Source organism: Marmota monax, unplaced genomic scaffold (genome assembly GCF_021218885.2).
Source record: "Marmota monax isolate L192 unplaced genomic scaffold, Marmota_monax_Labrador192_F-V1.1 WCK01_AAM20220418_F8-fsc00130, whole genome shotgun sequence".
In the NCBI taxonomy this organism is placed as follows: domain Eukaryota; kingdom Metazoa; phylum Chordata; class Mammalia; order Rodentia; family Sciuridae; genus Marmota; species Marmota monax.
In genome coordinates, this window is record NW_026693244.1 from 5,213,353 (window position 1) to 5,232,727 (window position 19,375).

At 37.0% G+C, this 19,375-nt stretch overlaps 2 protein-coding genes across 8 annotated transcripts in view; both read left to right on the plus strand.

The window, feature by feature from the left end:
* Rad17 (RAD17 checkpoint clamp loader component) overlaps positions 1-11,123 on the plus strand; it is a 36,194-nt gene extending 25,071 nt beyond the window's left edge. For all 4 annotated transcript variants that reach the window (XM_046456154.2, XM_046456153.2, XM_046456155.2 and 1 more), the window contains exons 14-17: positions 134-283; positions 1,356-1,476; positions 8,332-8,389; positions 10,386-11,123. In XM_046456154.2, the coding sequence (XP_046312110.1) occupies positions 134-283; positions 1,356-1,476; positions 8,332-8,389; positions 10,386-10,644 (588 nt within the window). In that variant the 3' untranslated portion in view covers positions 10,645-11,123. The remainder of the gene's footprint in view (positions 1-133; positions 284-1,355; positions 1,477-8,331; positions 8,390-10,385) is intronic.
* Positions 11,124-11,420: 297 nt separating this feature from the next.
* Marveld2 (MARVEL domain containing 2) overlaps positions 11,421-19,375 on the plus strand; it is a 29,207-nt gene continuing 21,252 nt past the window's right edge. Inside the window, exons 1-3 of one of the 4 annotated variants that reach the window (XM_046456162.2) lie at positions 11,421-11,498; positions 15,028-16,191; positions 18,829-18,864. In XM_046456162.2, coding sequence (XP_046312118.1) covers positions 15,043-16,191; positions 18,829-18,864 — 1,185 coding nt within the window. In that variant the 5' untranslated portion in view covers positions 11,421-11,498; positions 15,028-15,042. Of the gene's footprint in view, positions 11,565-11,736; positions 11,917-15,027; positions 16,192-18,828; positions 18,865-19,375 lie in introns of those variants that run through there. The other 3 variants (XM_046456163.2, XM_046456165.2, XM_046456164.2) reach the window with 3 other exon arrangements.

Below are 19,375 nucleotides of genomic sequence, written 5' to 3' on the forward strand. Positions count from 1 at the left end.
TGGTACAGTGAGTAAGTACCCCTGGGTTCAATTCCCAGTACCAAATAACAACAATAATAACAATAATAAAAAAATATTATTATTACACTATTTTGTAAATCTCATATATTTCATATCTTGTCTCATTTATTAGACACGCTCTTTACTCAGGGAATATAGTACATCTGTAGCTACAAGAGGTGTGATGCATTCCAACAAAGCCCGAGGATTTGCTCATTGCCAAGGAGGAGGATCAAGTTTTCGACCCTTACACAAACCTCAGTGGTTTCTAATATTTAAAAAGGTAAAAATAAAGTAAAATTTTAAAGTATACTTTGAATGAAAGTGAACTTTATTGCATGTGAATTAAGATATAAATATACATGTATATGTATATATACGACTTTTTTTTTTAATACTTATTTTTTAGGTGTAGATGGACACAACACAATGCCTTTATTTTTATGTGGAACTGATGATCGAACCCAGGTCCCGCCCATGCTAGGCGAGTGCTCTATCCCTGAGCCACAATCCCAGCCCCGACTGTTTTGTTTTTTAAAGTGAAAAAAGAAAAAGGTTTTATTTTAGTAAAATAAAAGTTGATGAAGCCTGCGGTTTTCTTGGAATGATTATAAAAATGTAAAAAGGACCATTTTCTTTAAGGTCTTTTTTAAAAAATTTTTTTAAATATCAAAATTTGAAAGCACAAATTTTACTGAAATCAAAGTTTAGTTACATCCTAGTTTAGTTAAAACCTAGGATATACATTTCAATTAGAAGAAATAAGTTTGAGGTCTGATGTACACCATAGTGACTGCTAGTTACTCATGATGTACATTCATTCATCACTTAACTACACAGACACATTCTGAGAACTTTTAACATTGGTGGAGCATGTTCAAGAACTGCATCGTTGGGGCTGGGGTTGTGGCTCAGTGGTAGAGCCCTTGCCTGGTATGTGTGGGGCACTGGGTTCAATTCTCAGCACCACATATAAATAAATTAAATAAAAGGTCCATCAACAAGTAAAAAAATTACTAAAAAAAAAAAAAAACTACATTGTCAAACAGGTTCATGGTTATATCAACTTCATCAAGTGTTCTTATATAAGCCTATATTATATAGGTCAGTCACTTAGACATGGCCTCTTGATACAGTCAGAATGATTGATAAACACGATGTGTGAGGTTGTTGCTCATGTAACATAATATTAGATAATGCTAGGAAAAATCTTAAAGGATTCCTTCTAGATAAACTCTCAAAAGTATGTTTGTGGTATGTAAACTCACACAGTATGTGATATAATAAACAGTTTATTTGGAACACATAACTATATTTTAAAATTTCATTTTCCTATCATTTTTTTTCCCAAACAGTATCGGGAAAACTGCATGGCAGCAAAAGCACTTTTTTCTGACTTCTGCCTACCAGCTTTATGCCTCCAAACTCAGCTGTTGCCATATCTTGCTCTGCTAACCATTCCAATGAGAAATCAAGGTACTAAGAGGTTTTCCTTTTTCCCAAGAAGTAGTGTTTATGCCAATTTCTTTTTGTGTCAATTTATGGTTATATACTAGTAAGATAAGTTTTTTTTTTTCTTTTCTTTACTTTTTGATCCATAATTAATATATGCCTTATGTTTAAAAAAATTGGGGAGGGGATATAGCTCAGTTGATAGAGTGCTTGCCTTGCATGCACAAGGCCCAGCAGTACCATATATATATATATATATATATATATATATATATATATATATATATATATACCCAGCTGTAATCCCAGCAACTCAGAAGGCTGAGGCAGGAGGATGGCAAGTTTGGGGCTAACCTGGACAACTTAGGGAGACTCTGTCTCCAAATGAAAAATAAAAATGGGCTGGGGATGTAGCTCAGTAATAGAGCCTAGGCTCTGGGTTCAATCCCTCTAGTACCAACTACAATAAACAAAATATGTAAGTACATAAAGTAAAAATTGAAAGTACGTTACCTTTAAGGTTACCTACCTTAGATTAGTGTGAAGTCCCCCCAAGTTTTTTTCTGTGCTTATAGAAATAGGTAGAATGAGACAAATTAATTGACATCTATCACTTACCATGGATAGTATTTCATATTTTATAAGTACTAATGCTAAAATATACTGAAATTAATATATTTTTCAAGATTTAAAAGTTTATTTAACCTTATTGATGAATATTTTGTGTGACTTATTACAACTGGTGTTCATTATAATATATTTTCAAGTTTTGAAATTATAAATAATTCTACAAACACTTAGACAGTACATGCTTGGACAGGTTGTATTTCTTCTGAGATTTACTTTTCTGTGAACTTTACCAGTTTTTCTATCAGTTTCTCTCTTGCTTTCTACAGTTCTGGCAATTGGACCCATTCTACCACTGAGCTACATCCCCCACTCTTTTTGTTTGTTTGTTTTAGAGACAAGGTCTTGCTAGGTTGTTCAGGCTCGCTCAAATTTAGATCCTTTTGCCTTACCTCCTGAGTAGCTGGGCATTATAGACATTTTTTGCACCGGTCCAGCTGTTGTTTCTCTTTTTAATATGTATTTTAAGGGCCACATTTCATTAACAGTCACATGGTGCTAACCTTCAATTTAGAGCAGAGGACACTGAAAATGTTAGTAACCTACCATATACCTCATCAAACTTCTTAGAAATTCTAAAGATAAGAATTTACCTTTTGGGTGATCAGAAGAAAGAACAAAAATATCTATCACCTTTAACACAAGAAACTAATTTTGTAGCTTTTGAGAATATTGATACTTAACATTTTTAAATGTTGTGTATTCACAGGCAAAAGTGTTGAGCAGTGGACATGATTAATCTATAGGTCAGGATCCAGAAGTTTCCTTCTTATTGCCAATTTTTTTTTAAAGAATACACTAATTTTTAAACTTTATTTCAAAGTAATTTCCAATGTAGAAAAAGATGCAAGAATAGTACAAAAAAATTTTATCCATTTGCCTTACATACAGTCTTTTTCTTCCTCTGTACACATAAGCACACATATTCAAATTTTTTTTTTTTTATCAAGTTTGAGTAAGTTTGTAATGTGCATCCAGAAAACAAGGACATTCTATATAGCCACAGTATGCAAATCAAAATCAGGAAATTAATGTTGATACACTTCTACCATTTAGTTTATAGACCCCTTTTAAATTCTGCCAATTTACCAGATAATATATTTTATAAAATAAATTTGTTTTCCTTTTTTCTCCTTTCTTGTTCACAGTCCAATGCACAATCACATGATACCTTTAGATATTTAAGTGCCACATCTCTTTAGTCTCCTTTGATCTGGAATAGTTCCTTAGTCTTTATTTGTCCATGACATTTTAGAAGCATGTAGGACAGTAACTACATACACTATCCCTCAATTTGATGATTTCTCTTGATTGGATTTCAGGATGTGTATTTTGGGCAGGAATACCATAGAAGTTATTCTTTCTTCTCAGTGTATCATGTCAGGAGAATATAATGCTATATAATATAATATAGTTTTATAATTTGGTAAGATGGTATCTCTCACATTTTCCAGTGTAAAGTTAAGTATTTTTGTGAAGAGATACTTTGAAACTGTGTAAAGACCCCAATTCTCAGCTGGGTGAAGTGGCAGACACCTGCATTCCCCTCAGTTTGGGAAGCTGAGAGGGTGGATCAGAGTTCAAAGCCAGCCTTAGGAGCTTAGCAAGGCCCTAAGCAACTTGAGACCCTGTCTCTAATAAAATATAAAAAGGGCTGGGGATGTGGCTCAGTGGTTAAGTGTCCCTGGGTTCAATCTCTGCTACCAAAAAAAAAAAAAAAAGACCCCATTTCTCATTAAAATTTCACCCGTTAGTTACAGCATCCTCTGATAATGAAATTTTGAATCTGGGATGATTTGACACATTTTTTAAATGCTATTATTCCTCCTACATTTGTGTTGGTGAATTGTACTATAAGGTATAACTTTGCTTTTCCCCCCTTTTTATTTACTTATTTGATAGGCTATATATTGTTAGTATGGACTCTTGATTCTTATTTCTTCAGTTGTAATTTCTTGCTATCATTATTTATTTTGACCTCAGGTTGTCCAGATTAGACTAATGGGCTTTGCTTTAAACTAATTCTACCTTTTGTTGTATCCCCAATACTCTTTGAATGTTTCAATTTCTGAAACAAATCATTCCAGATTCCTTGCATACTTTCTCTGCACCAGTTCTGGAAATCAGGATTTTAGTGAGCTCTGTGTCTTTTCAGTGAAATGATATTTATGAGAAAGGATCTGAGCACACCTAGTATGATCATTGTTATTAGAATATCATTGTTTCTAGACCAGTCCAGTGAAATAAAGCTAGGAAATGTGTGTGGAAAACATAAGTTCACAGCGGTACATTCAGTTTCAGTCTAATACCAGTTTATTCTGATGTTTTTCCTTTCCATATTTGTATCTCCCTTTTTTTGTTTTGCTTTTGTTTTGTTTGTAGTACTGGGAACCCGGGGGCACTCTGTCACCCAGCTACATTTCCAACCTGTTTTATTTTTGTTGTTGTTATTATTATTTTATTATTATTATTATTATTTTGGTACTGGGAATTGATCCCAGGGGCGCTTAACCATTGAGCCACATCCCCAGCCCTGTTTTTTTATTTTATTTAGAGACAGGGTCTTGCTGAATTGCTTAGGGCCTCACTAAGTTGCTGAGGCTGGCTTTGAATTTGCAATTCTCCTGCTTTAGCTGAGCCACTGGGATTACAGGCCTGCCATCTCCAAACCCGGCTCCTGTTTTATTTCTTGAGACAGGGTCTCTGATACTGAAGCTGGCCTCAAACATGCAATTCTCCTGTCTCAGCTTCCCAAGTAGCTGGGTTTATAGGCATATGCCACCATGCCCAGCTTGTACCTTCCTTCTGAATATTTAAAAAATCTGTCTTCCATTTTTTAAATGTATGTATTTTTTTATTATTTATTCAGTTTCTCTATATTGTGTAGTGGATTTTGAAAAGATATCTAAGAACCTTCATAATGTTAGATTTGAAAACTTTATAAGGATTATAAAATTTTGTGGTGGATATGTCTTGGCTTTTCTTTTTTTACTGGGAATTGAACCCAGAGGCATTTTACTACTTAGCCATGTCCTTTTTATTTTTTTATTTTGAGACAGTTAAGTTGCTCTGAGAATTTGTTCATTTTTCTTCATTCTGTTTTCTAGGTTTTTTTGTCTGCTGGTTCAGGTCTACTCTAGTGAATTTGAAATTTTGGTTATTGTACTTTTCAGGTCCAGAACTTTTTTAAAAAGTATATTTTTAGTTGTAGATGGATGCAATACCTTTATTTTATTTATTTATTTTTATGTGGTGCTGAGGATTGAACCCAGTGCCTCACACATGCTAGGCGAGTGCTGTACCTCTGAGCCACAACCCCAGCCCCTTGATGAAACATTCTTGTTATAGTTTTCTTTGCTTCTTTAGGCATGATTTCTTTCTTTGAACATATTTATAATGACTCCTCCAAGTCTTTTTCTATTAAATTTATGTCTGGGACCTCTCAAAGGCAATTTCTTTTGCCTGCTTTTTCATGAGTATGGGTCACGCTTTCTGGTTCTTTGCATGTCTAATCATTTTTTGTTGAAAACTCAGACATTTTACACATACACTGCATCAACTCTAGACTCTTGATTCTCTTCCTTCATTTGGGGGGTTGTTTTTATTGTTGTGTGCTTATTTGTTTTGTGACTTGGCTAAACTGTTTAATGAAATCTATCTTCTGCAGATGAAGCCATTGATCTTTCTTAGAGAGCCCTGTTTTGGGTGTGTTCATTCAGTCACCTACTTATGGTAGGCTGGTTTTGGCAAGGCTTTGTCTCTTGATGTTTCTTTACAGCTGTGTGCCTTAGCTGGTATCACTTTCATCTGTTTGGCTACATTAATTACTTACTGGCTGATTGCTCCGTTGTTTTCAACAGTGCCCCCAAATTTCTCCAATCTCATCCCATTATGATTGGGGACAAGTAGGTTTTTTGAGGCTCATCTCCAAGGTTTGTTCTGATTCCAGGAAAGCTCTTAGCTGTCTCTTTTCCTAGTTCTTTCTGATGAATCAATTGGCTTATGTTTAGCATGCTGCTCTTAATTAAGAGGAGCTGGTTGTGGCTCAGTGGTAAAGTGCTTATCTAGCATGTGTGAGGCACTGGGTTCGATCCTCAGCACCACATTAAAATAAAGTTATTATGTCCATCTACAATTAAAAAAAAAAAAAGTTTGAACTTTCCCACACAGTGTTTCAAATAAAACCTATTTCTTTGAGGAGAACTTCAGAGCTCTCTTTTTCTATGAACTGCCTTTCCCCCTGAGCCAGTATACTGGTTGAGTGGTCACCTTCAGACCTCTGATCATCTTAGTGTGAACACTGCTTTACTAATACACTGGGGCCCAGAAGATTGCAGTTGGGTGAGGGTGCAATGCACCTGGGGTAGAAACCCATAACCTCTGGGTGGGGAAAGGGATCCCTTGTCTCTACACTCATTAGAAGGGAGCTCTGCAAGCTTAGCTGCACCCATGTAGGACAAAATTTCCCTTAAGCTGAACTAGGGGTGGGAAAGGGTGGGGAAAGATACTGATTCAAATGCTGCAGACATTCTCCTGTTAGATTTTTTTGAATATCTTCATTTGCTGTATGCTTTTAGGACAACTTCCAGAGACTGTAAATGATTTTTAAAAAATAATTTTTCACCAGTTTTGCTTACTCACTGGGGGATGGGTACACAAGAACTCAGGCAGTCATCCTAGAAATCTTCTGTGTCATTCTTTTTAAATACTCACCTGTGATAAAATACATGTAACATGAAATTTATCATCATAACTCTTTTTAAGTATATAGTATGGATTTTCATTTTATTCTACAACGAATTTCCAGAACTTTTTCATCTTGCAAAACTGACATTCTGTAATCATTAGATGTTTATTTCCCACTTCTCCATTCTCCTAGTCCCTTTCTGTCTCTATGAATTAGACTATCTAGGTACTTCCTATACGTGGAATCATACAATATTTGTCCTATGTGACTGGCTTATTTCATTTAGAGTAATGTCATCAAGGTTCTTCCTTGGAGTGGTGTGCATCATAATTTACCTTCTTTTTTAAGGATGAATAATATTCCATTGTATGTATTTGCCACATTTTGGTTATTTCTCTGTTGATGGACATTTGAGTTTGACTATAGATTGAACATATCTAATCTGAAGTGCTCCAAAATTTGAAACTTTTAAAGCACCAACATGATTCATTGTGGAAAATTCTACATCTGACCTCATATGACTGCATTAAAAATATTGCATAAAATTACCTTTAGGCTGTGTGTATAAGGTATATATGAAACAAATGAATTTTGTGTTTAGACTTGGATCCCATCCCTAAGATATCTCATTATGTATATACAAACACTCCAGAGTCCAAAATCTAAAATACTTCTTTTGGTCCCAAGCATTTTGAATAAGGATTATTCAACCTGTATCATGAGTAATATTACTATGAACAGGAATATACAAATATTTCTTTGAGACTCTGCTTTCAGTTCTTTTGGGTATATGCCCATAAATTTTTGGAATTTCTGGATCATATAATAATTTTGTTGTTTTTTGGATACTGGGTATTGAACCTAGAGACATTTTATCACTGAGCCACATCCCCAGTCCCTTTTTTTAGTTTTCATTTTGAGACAGGATCTGAGTAAGTTACTGAGGCTGGACTTAAACTTGTGATCCTCCTGCCTCCTGAGTTGCTGAGATTATAGGCATGCCCCACCATGACAAACAATGATTTACTTAGGAGCTGTTTGTGGTTTTGGTTTGTGATTTCCTAAAGAATAGTCATGTTCAACCTCTTTGCATATACCTATTGGCTATTCATACATTTTCCTTTGAAAACTGTTTAAAACTTTTTTTTTTGTAACAATATGGATGCTTCTAGAGGTCATGTGCAATGAAAAAAAACAGAGAGACTAATATACATAATCTCATGAGACCTGTTGTACATCGTGACTACGGTTAATATTGTATTTTTAAAAAATATTTTAGTTGTAGATGGACACAATATCTTTATTTTATTTATTTATATTTGTTATGTGGTGCTGAGGATTGAACCCAGTGCCTCACCTGTGCTGGGCAAGCACTCTAACACTGAGCTACAACTCCAGCCCTAAAAATGTATTTTTGAAATTCCTAAGAGTATTTTTAAGTGTTCTCACCAAAAAAGTAAGTATCTGAGATAATACATATGTTAAATTAATTCCTATTTGTCAATTAAAAAATAAATAAAAGAATGATGATGTTTTAAAAATTTTTTAAAAATATCTGTTTTCAGCTCAGATTTCTTTTATCCAAGATATTGGAAGACTTCCTCTGAAGCAACACTTTAGAAGGTAAGAAGAGCTGTTACTGAAATATCCACTGAATATACTCAACATACATAAATAAAAGTTATATGTCAGATACAAAAATACATATATTACATCCAGTGATTAAAGACCTTTTAATTACACTGTTGATCCTTCATTTTATTCAACATCATATGTTCACCCTTTCCTGATAGAATATATCAGAATAGTGAGACCTTATATCAAAATAAAAAGGGCTGGGGCTGTAGCTCAGTGGTAAAGTGCCTCCTGGGTTCAATCCCCAGTATTGCCCCCCAAAAAGGACCAGCTCTCTTTTCTGTCTCCATCCTGAGATCAAGACATAAAAATAGAGGGAGGATAAGTATTTTCTATTGTCTTTTTGCTCCTAAAATATAAGTAAATGCATTGAAATCTTTACTATTTAATCATCGATTCAACTATGTGATCTGACTTGGAGGCAGGATTTGTTGATGTTCTGAATTACAGTGACTAGTACTGTTATCTTTATGTTCCCATATTTAATATCTTGATTCATATTGATAATATTTACTATTTATTAAATATTAACATTTAACTTAATATTTAATAGCTGCATGATTTCCTGTAATTTAACACATACCTTATTTTGTATATTTAGCTCCTTTTCAACTTTTGTTATCATAGCCTTGTAAATAACCCTTTCTGCACATCAAATATTATTTACTTGTATGAACTCATAGAAATGAAATGCTGTGTCAATAGGTCTGTTCCTTTTTGAGGCTTTGGTCTCTGTTCCCAGGTTGCTGGCAAGAATATTTTGTCAATTTTATACCTACTTTCACGGTATTAGTATGTTCTTTTTCTTTAAACTATCCATCAACTGGGTTTTATTACTTTACTGTTATTTTATTTGATTGATTGCAGTACTGGGGATTGAACCTAGGGGCACTCTACCACTAAAGCAACATCGTCAGCCTTTTCTAAGCATTCTTTCTTCCTTTATTTATTTTTTGGGGTGCTAACGATCAAACCCAGGGTCTCACATGTACTAGGCAAGCACTCTCCCACTGAGCACCCCTCCCCCTGCAGCCTTTCTTTTTTCTTTTTTTCTTTGTTTGAGACAGGTCTTGCTAAATTGCTAAGACTGATCTTGAACTTGTGATCCTCCTGCCTTAACCTCCCTAGTGGCTAGGATTACAGGCATGCTTCACTGAACCTTGCTTGGGTTTTATCCCTTCAAAAAGTGTCTTTGCCAGGAGGGCCCATTGGTACATGTCTGTAATCCCAGCTGCACTAGAGGCTGAGGCAGGAGGATTACAAGTGCATGCCAGCCTGGGCAACTTGGTGAGATCTGGTCTCAAAGCAAAAATAAATAGGGCTAGGATTGTAACTCAGTAAAATTGCTGAGCGTGCGCAAGGACCTAGGTTCAACCCCCAGTATGGCAAAAGAAAAAAAAAATTCTTACTATTTTAATTTCAGTTTTAAGATTTACAAAGTTAGAGCAGTTTGTTTAGTAACACTTGTATTTCTTTAATAAGTTTTCTATTTGTGCCCATTTTTGGTGTTTTTTTTTTTTTTTTTCATTTTAGTCTATAGGAACTCTTTACTAAAGACATAACCCTCTTTGCATTGCTAGTTATAAGAACTTATTCAGTTGTTCACCTTGTGGTTGGGTTGCCATCCCACTCCCACCCTAACCCCCACCTCTGAATGGGGATGGAACCCAGAGGCACTTTATCATGATCTACATTTCCAGCCCTTTTAATTTTTTGAGACAGGGTCTTACTAGGTTTCCCAGGGGCTGATCTCAAACTTGAGATACTCCTGCCTCAGCCTTCTGTATAGCTGAGATTACAGGTATGTAGTATGGTACCCAGCTTAGTTTTGGTTTTTATAGTTAAACTAAAGGGACTGGCTAAACAGTGTACACAGTGAAGATAAATGAAGGACCAGAGGAGGTGGTTTCAAAATCATCACACTCATACTATAAAGTAATCCCCTCCTTATATACAATTAATATCTGCACTATGAATCTGACAGATTGAAAATGGAAGCCCTGATGGACAGAGAGCATGGATTGATAGACCCTGACATTGGAAATGAAGCACAGCTTAATGGAGCACAGACTACAGAGGAAAATCAGGGTGAACCCACTCAGACTGCTGAACCAGAAATTCTTCCTTTGAGTCAGAATAGTGGGAGTGAACTGCCTGCTAGCCAGCCTCAACCTTTTTCCTCCCAAGTGGACATGGAAGAAGAAGATATAATAATAGAAGATTATGAGAGTGATGGAACATAGAAATCAGCCTTGACAGATTCAAGTAGTACTTGAACAGAGTTAATATACTTTTCTGGTGAATTATAGACAATTTAATTATTATTATAGTATTTCATCACAAGCAACTTGACTCTTCTGTCATCTTGAATTAAATAGAAAATCAAACCTTCAAGTACTCTTCTTAACTTTTTTTTTCTCTAGTATTTATTTAGTCTTGTGAATGGGTTAGGGGAAGGAGATCAGTGTGTATTGTTTGAACGTTATGCCAAATATCAGAAAATGTGAAGGAATCATCCAGAAATCAAAACCTTTATGTTGTAAATATGAATCACAAAATAGTATCAGATGCAACTGAGTGTAAATAAACTTTGTGCCTTATTTACAGTTTATTGTCTCTAGCTTCTCAGATACTGTTTTTTATATGTTGTACAGTATAATATTTTAGAAACTTTTTGGAAATATTTACATAATTTATTTCGAAATTAAAATGTTGGATTTCATTCGTTTCTCTTATTTTTTTTAACGTTGTTTACTTAACTGCCATGTGTCCCTAAGGCACTGTGCACTCATCCTTCATCCATTATCAAACCTTTCAAAAGGTAGGGAAGGGGACGCTGGCCACCTTGCTCTGAGACTCTCCGGAAGAGGTTGCTTAATTACCTTCTTTCTCAAAGCGCGGTTCCCAGCGGTAGCCGGGAGTTAACCCCGCTGCGAGGTGCTGGGTGGGGGGCACCTAGCAGCTGGGCTCACTGGAGAGTCCGGGCTGACAAAGCCGGGCGGGGCGAAGCTTGCTCGGCCCACCCCTGCCCCGCCTCAGAACCCGATCCCGGTTTCGGTGCCCTAGGCGGCGCGTGCTCTTCCCGGCCGCAGCGCAGGTGAGTGGGGCGCAGGGTGGAGCCGCGTGACCCGAACGAGACGGAAGGGCCCGGCGGCCTCTACAGGTGCGCGGGGCGGGACAGCCCTCAGCCCCTCTGGGCGCCCCCCACCCCCGCACGCCCCCGGAGCTCCCCAGCTGCCGCGCTCTCAGTTCAGGCCCGCGATACCCGGCGACGCAGGCCGGATCCACGGCGGGGACGCACCGGCGGGAGGGCGGGGAGGGCTGGGAGGGCCCCGTCCCGCGGGGTTCCGCACCGCAGGTGCTGCCGTCCTTCCGGCTCGCGGCGGTCGCCCCCACTGGAATTCGGGCTGTCTTGACCTGGGACTTCTGGCGCGACTTAGTTCAGGTCACTTTGGGGCCGAATCCCGAAAGAGTGTATTTTCAGGAGGAACCCGAAGGCGGGACGCTTCCAGGGGGTGGGTAAAGCGATGGACAGTGGACTCTGGGACCCGGTGCCCAAAGGCTCCGGGGGGGGGGGGGATGCTCTGTCCCTGGCAGTCCCGCAGGGGCCTCCCCTGCTCCCCCATCCCCACGAGGCCCAGAAATACCTGAAATCGATCCTTTTCTTGGGCCCAGCAAAATTTGAAAGCCAGGAAAAAGCGGTGATTCTGGGAATGTAAAAGTAACCTGGCGTGATTCCCTTGACACTTCGCCGAGGGAACCATTTCTCTTCACCACCGCTGTGACTTGCCTAAGGTTCCAGCAGAACTGATGGAGTCAGGGTCCTGGTCCCGAATTAAACAAAGACCGGCTCCGCCTAGGCGAGCTGAGGACTCTCACACCCTGAAGGCATTAGGTGTATCCAGATATTTAACATGAGAGAAAATACCGCTGACTTTTCCCTTTTAAGATAAGATATTTTGCTTTTCTACAATTCAAATTTAAAATTGTTGCTTTTAGTTTAAGCATTGATAAAGTGGTCTGACTCAAATAAGCCACTTTTCTCAGGTGAAGATCAGTGAGATTAAGCTCCTGTAGGTTCATATATATCATAGATATTGAGCGGCATTATGTAAAACTTGCCGAAGTTACTTGTGTTTTTTACTGTATGTTTCTTAGGAATGTATTTCAAAAACTACACTAGTAGAGAAAAAAAGAAATACTGTACTAAGTACTGTGCATTTCATTTCCTTTTTTGCTGTGCTGAGAATGGAACCTAGACTGCCTAGCAGGCACTTTACCAACGAATTACATCCCCAGCAGTACTATGCATTTCTTGAATTTAAATATTTTTAGACAATAAAGAGTCTTCTCAGAGAAGTCCTGGAATTCTGTGAGTAGACTGCCTCCCTGACAGCCCTGCATTGCTAACAAGCATCTGAAACTGTTTTCATCCTGCTCTTCTCCAGAGATGGAAAAATGAAGAATTTGCAGTTAAACGGATGTCTGGCATTTGTTTCAATGTAATCTACTGACAGAGGGAATAGGATGGGGGAATATAGATGAAACAAAATTGGCCATAGCTGGGTAATTGTTGGAGCTAATTGATGTCTACCCAAAGGTTCATAATACTGTTCTTTCCACTTTTTATTAAGTTTGAAAATTCCTATAATACCTTAATTCCCTGAACCTAATATTTTACCTTTTCTCAGACTCCATCCAACATGGTCCATTGGATTATTTCAGTGGCTTTCTAGCTGGTCTCCCAGTTTACTTTCTGGTGTATTCTCTGAACACATCATCCAAGTGATCTTGTTAAAACAAATCAGATCGAGTCACTCTTCTACTTAGAATTCTCCAATGACTTCTCATCTCATTCCCAGTAAAGCCAAAGTCTGTTCCAGTGGTTTTCAGGGCCCTACGTGATGAGATGGACTCAGTTCTACTCCACACCCTCTCACTCTGCTGCTGCCATGCTGGCCTCCCTGCCTTCATAGTTCTTAAACTTGTTAGGTGTTCCTGCTAAAGGGTTTTTGCAGTAGTCATTTTATCTGCCCAGGAGCACTCTTCTTGATACCTGCCTAGCTTCCTCCTTTACCTTTAGTTCTGTATTGAACTATCATACTCTCTATGAAAACTTCCCAGGCCACTCCATTTAAAACCATAACACTGTCCACAGTGCACTCCTGGCCCCCCTTTTAAACTTGTTTCCTTAGCATACTACATATTTTATTTATTTATCACCTGTCACCCCCCATTAGAATTCTGTGTCCATACAGGCAAAGACTTTATCCTACTTTGTTCACTGACAGACCAGCATGCCTGATGCATGGCAGGTACTTAGTAAATATTTGTTGAATAACAGGTCTCCATTTTATAAAGTAAAATGAAACAAAGCCTAGGAATATCTAAAATTTTCAGCATCTTAAAGGTGTGGTTATCCATTTTAATTTTGAGAACTTCGTTGTGCAAATACAATACCATGTGTCTAATAACTCTTCAAGAAATATTTAGAAACAATTCGAGGGAGAAATTCAATGTACCTTAAACCTAGTAGTTACTTTAACAAATGGTTTCCTTCTTTTTGTGTATGTGTCCTGGTCATTGATTTCATGAAAGAAATCAACAGACTTGGTAAAAGTACTTTTTCAGTTAGATTGAATATTTTGTAAGTTTTTCTTACGTGACAGCAAATCACCTATAGATAATTGTTCTAGAAAGAATGATATTCCTAGTCACTGATGCTGCTATTTTGTACCTCTGGGAACTTTAACCTTTGGCAATTTTTACCTCTAAGAACCTTTAAAATCTAGTATCAAGCAGGGCATGGTAGCACTCGCCTGTCATCCCAGTTACTCTTGAGGCTGAGGCAGGAGTACTGCAAGTTCAAGACCCCCCGGGCAATTTAGCAAGACCCTGTCTCAAAAAAAGAAAAAGAGCTGGGAACTTTGCTTGGTGGCAAAGCACCGGGTTCAATCCTCAGTACCACAATAATATAAAATGAAATCTAGTATCAAGTGTTACTGTTTTAGAGGGGACAAGTCTTCTAAATGACTTCCTTGTTTTAGGAAGGAAAGAGCTGTGTTTTAACAGACTGCTTCCCTTTGGACATTCCAAAGCAGGTGTGAGTTAATGAAAATGATTATATTGCTGACCCATCAAACTTTGGTATGCTTAGACTCTTAAATATTTTGCTTTAGATGTCTGAAGGAAGGACTCTGCTTGGGATTGTGTTAGCATTATGCAGTGTTAAAGTTTTTCATTTTTGTTTTTTATATTTTACTGTTTATAGGGTTTTTAGATAAATTAGACACACACACACACACACACAGACACACACACACACACACACACACATATGTGCCACCATGCTTGGCTAAATATTTCATTATGTAAAATTCAGAGTTAATAGTTAAAATTTTGATTGTACTTAAAATAGCATAAAGTAGTAACTTGGTATTCTCGAGTTATCTAATTGTTACATATACCTAAAATATACATGCTTATTTTTTATTTTTATATGTCACAATAATTAGATATAATTGTGTTGGTCTCCTGAATACATTTTGCTACAAAGTAAATAAAATCAGCATTATGGAAAGAATAAATAACTAAGCATAAGTAAAAACTATAATCTTTGGTCTCAGGTGTGAAAGTCACAAATGTCGTCAAATGATGGAAGATCCAGGATTCGGGAGAGGGGCTACAATGAGGTCCCAGGGGACTTGCCTCATCAAGATGGCACCATAAGAACCCTCCATACTCTTCACGACAGTGAGCTGGCTGTAAGCGCTGATCCTTTGCCACCTCCCCCTCTCCCATTACAGCCACCATTCGGCCCAGACTTCTACTCAAGTGACACTGAGGAACCAGCCATTGCACCAGACCTCAAGCCCGTAAGACGCTTTATCCCTGACTCCTGGAAGAACTTCTTCAGGGGAAAGAAAAAGGACCCAGAATGGGATAAGTCAGTGTCTGATATCAGATACATCTCCGATGGCGTGAAATGTTCACCTCCTGCCTCTCCATCAAGATGCAACCACCGTTCTGCCCCCAGCTCCTACAAAGATCCTTCTGGAGGGTCAGAAGGCACTTTTAATTCCCCAAAAGAGTCTGATGGGATGTTTCCCCAGGATCCCTATGCATCTCTGGACCGACACACACAGACAGCTCGAACATACAGTGAGAAGGTGGAGGAGTACAACCTGAGGTATTCCTACATGAAGTCTTGGGCAGGTCTGCTGAGAATTCTGGGTGTGGTGGAGCTGCTTCTGGGGGCCGGAGTCTTCGCATGTGTCACAGCTTACATTCACAAGGACAGCGAGTGGTATAACTTGTTTGGATATTCACAGCCGTATGGCATGGGAGGCGTTGGTGGCCTGGGCAGTATGTATGGGGGCTATTACTACAGTGGCCCCAAGACCCCTTTTGTACTGGTGGTTGCTGGATTAGCTTGGATTGCTACCATTATTGTTCTGGTTCTTGGCATGTCCATGTATTACCGAACTATTCTTTTGGACTCTAATTGGTGGCCCCTAACTGAATTTGGAATTAATGTTGCCTTGTTTATCTTGTACATGGCGGCAGCCATAGTCTATGTGAATGATACCAACCGAGGTGGACTTTGCTACTATCCATTATTTAATACTCCAATAAATGCAGTGTTCTGCCGAGTAGAAGGAGGACAAATAGCAGCAATGATCTTCCTTTTTGTCACCATGATTGTCTATCTTATCAGTGCTTTGGTTTGCCTAAAGCTCTGGAGGCATGAGGCAGCTCGGAGACACAGGGAATATATGGAACAGCAGGAGGTAAGTGATTTTACAATCCCTCATTTCTTATTGTTTTGTTTTATTTTGTTTTCTTTAATTTGCTCCCTTGTTAAAAATACATGATAGTTGGAACAGAAGGCTTTTATCAACATCCACCTACCTACCTCTCTCTTTCTCTCTCTTTCTCCCCCCCAACCCCCACCCCTACATATATATGTATTCATGTATCTGAGGTTGGAAAATCCTACCTCAGTGTCTGACGTCTGACTTGCTTTGACTGAGATAAGCCATTCTGGAGTTGCTTGTTGTTGCAAGTAGACACCAGATGTGTAATAGAAAGTTTGTCATCTGTGTTATTATGGCAGTGTGATGCTAAAGAGAAAAACAGCTACTGAACAACTACTGAATTTCAGTAAAGAAAAATAACATACCTGTACAATAAGTGTCTCATCATTAAAATAACTTTGAGAATTTTTTTTTTTTTTTTGATACTGGGTATTGAGCCCAGAGGCGCTTTGCCACTGAGTTACATTTCCAGTCCTTTTCATTTTTTGAGACAGTGTCTCACTAAATTGCAGAGACTGGCCTTGAATTCTCGATCTTCCTGCCTCAGAATTCTGAGTTCCTAGGGTTATAGGCTTGAGTCTTTACACCTAGTTTGAAAACAATTTTGATTCTTTGATATGGTAAAATTTAGCCAGGAACAGTGGCACATGCCTATAATCCTAGGGACCCTGTCTCAAAATAAAAAGGGCTGTGGATGTAGCTCAGTGTTAGAGCATCCCTGGGTTCAATCCCTAGTATTGCAAAAATCAATAAATAAAAATGCGTAATTTTTTTCAGTTGCAGGAGAAAAGTATTCATTGAAGTGTTATAATTAATTTCTTCCAATGAGTTAAATAATGCCAAATAAGAATATGGAAAACTACATTTTTTAAAAAATATTGAGAGGTTGAATTCTAATGAATATGCCCTGAAAACTTTCCTATTGGTTTTAATAATTCATTCTTACTGTGGGTTAAACTATTAAAATTAAAAGCTCTATGCTTGTTTTTATTTCTTGAATTTAACTAATTAAATGTAATGAGAACACTGAGATAAAAACAATGAGAATGATGAGAAAAATAATAATACCTGGAGGGGATAAGATTATGTAGCATCCCTATTTAAAATTATTTTAGTTTAATAGTAGCAAAAGTGTTAAAGTATATTCTGCTAGCTTCATTAAACCCTGAAATAAACTGATGTTTTCCTATCTTCTTAAGAGATATAAGCAATAGGGGTTGGGGTTATAGCTCAGCGGTGGAGCGCTTGCCTTGCACACGTGAGGCTCTGGGTTCAATCCTCAGCACTACATAAAAATAAATAAAATAAGTAAAGATACTGTGTCATCTTAAAAAATATCGTTAAAAAAAGAGATATGAGCAATAGATTTTTCTGTGCCACTGAAAATATCAATATTTACCTTAAAATTTTTCTTAATTTTAAATTAACTGTATTATGAATTTTTCCTTTCCTATTTTTCCCAAAACTTCCTAGATAGTATATAATTGTACATGGTATAAATAAAAATTAAATCCTGTCCTCATAATAACACACATTGACATGTATTTTGTTTTTAATCTTTTGTAAATTTAATATAGAACAATTGTAAATAGTTTTATAATAAGAACCTACGTGTTATATAAAGAACCTCAAAGTTTCAGTGTGATTCATAATTTATTATTACAGAAGACATTCATCTTTCTAGAATCCTACTTAGATTCAAATCATTTCTAAAAATTTATTTTGGCACTCTAAGCATATTTCTTAAATTTACATCTCTCTGTACAAATAAAGAATTTAAAATTTTAATCAGTGTGAAATCCAGATAGTGAGACTCTTCTACATAATTTTATGCTAGTTTAATAAGTTATTAAATTTTAACATTTCAAAGTTCTGCATTAATGATTATCATTATTAGCATGATACTTTATTTTGCCTTTCTCAACAAACATTTGTTTCTATAAGATTTTTCATAACACTTGATTAGACCTGAGTTACCTCTGTTGTTGAAGGCTGTACCTATTTGTGTATTGTTATAACTTCCTAAAGGTTAGAAAATGTTAGTATTCTTGAATTTTTCTATTAATTTTATATGATAAACATGTTAGCTCTTTGATCATTCAAGGTAATGGTAGCCAGGAATAAATAAAATGTCAAGGTAATTCAAGCAATTTACCTAATAGTCTCCACAATCCCCTTATGTCCAAGTCTTCTCTATGCTCCTGATTGACAGGGAACTACAATTATCCATCCTCTGATGGCTGGGGTTATAGCTCAACTCTACTGCTGAGCTATAACCCCAGCCCCTATTGCTTATATCTCTTAAGAAGACAGGAAAACATCAGTTTATTTCAGGGTATAATGAAGCTAACAGAACATACTTTAACACTTTTTGCTACTATTAAACGAAAATAATTTTAAATAGGGATGCTACATAATCTTATCCCCTCCAGGTATTTTTATGGATCTACTGATCCATAAAAATCTAGGCGCATGAGTAAGAGGAACATCCATTAAGTAGAGGATCAATCTCTGTATACTTGAAATTAGGCTGTAAATGCAAGTGGATGAAAATATTTGTAAAGTAACTTAACACACCTTTGAAAAATCATTTTTCACTTTTTGTTCCAGATAAATGAGCCATCATTGCCATCAAAAAGAAAAATGGTGAGAAGAAAGTCTACTTCATGTTTTGCTTTCTCTAGATTTGTTATATACTTTTCTCTTGTGTCTGTTTATCTACATAGTAGCAACATCCATTTGTGAAAGTAAAGCTATTACAATGAGTTCATCAAAAGACTTCCAATTTTTCCTAATACTAAAAAAAGAAAAAAATGACTCTGAGCTATAACTCCTTTTAATTTTATAAATGGAAGTTTATATAAGTGAACATAGCTGGTTTTCCTTAAAATTTAATTTTTTATATGAAAGTAATTTTCCTAATTTGTTTTTCCTTTAGCTGTACTGAGGATTAAACCCAAGGCTTTGGGTTAGGCCATAGAATGCCAAGCACACACTGAGCTAAAAAACCTTTTTAAAATTTTTTTAGTTTGAGACACAGCCTTGCTAAGTTGCTGAGGCTGTCCATGAACTTGCAATCCTCAGGTGTGCACTACCATGTCCAACACATCATTTGTCTTTTAAATTATTTGCTATTCTTTTTTTTATTCTTCTCATC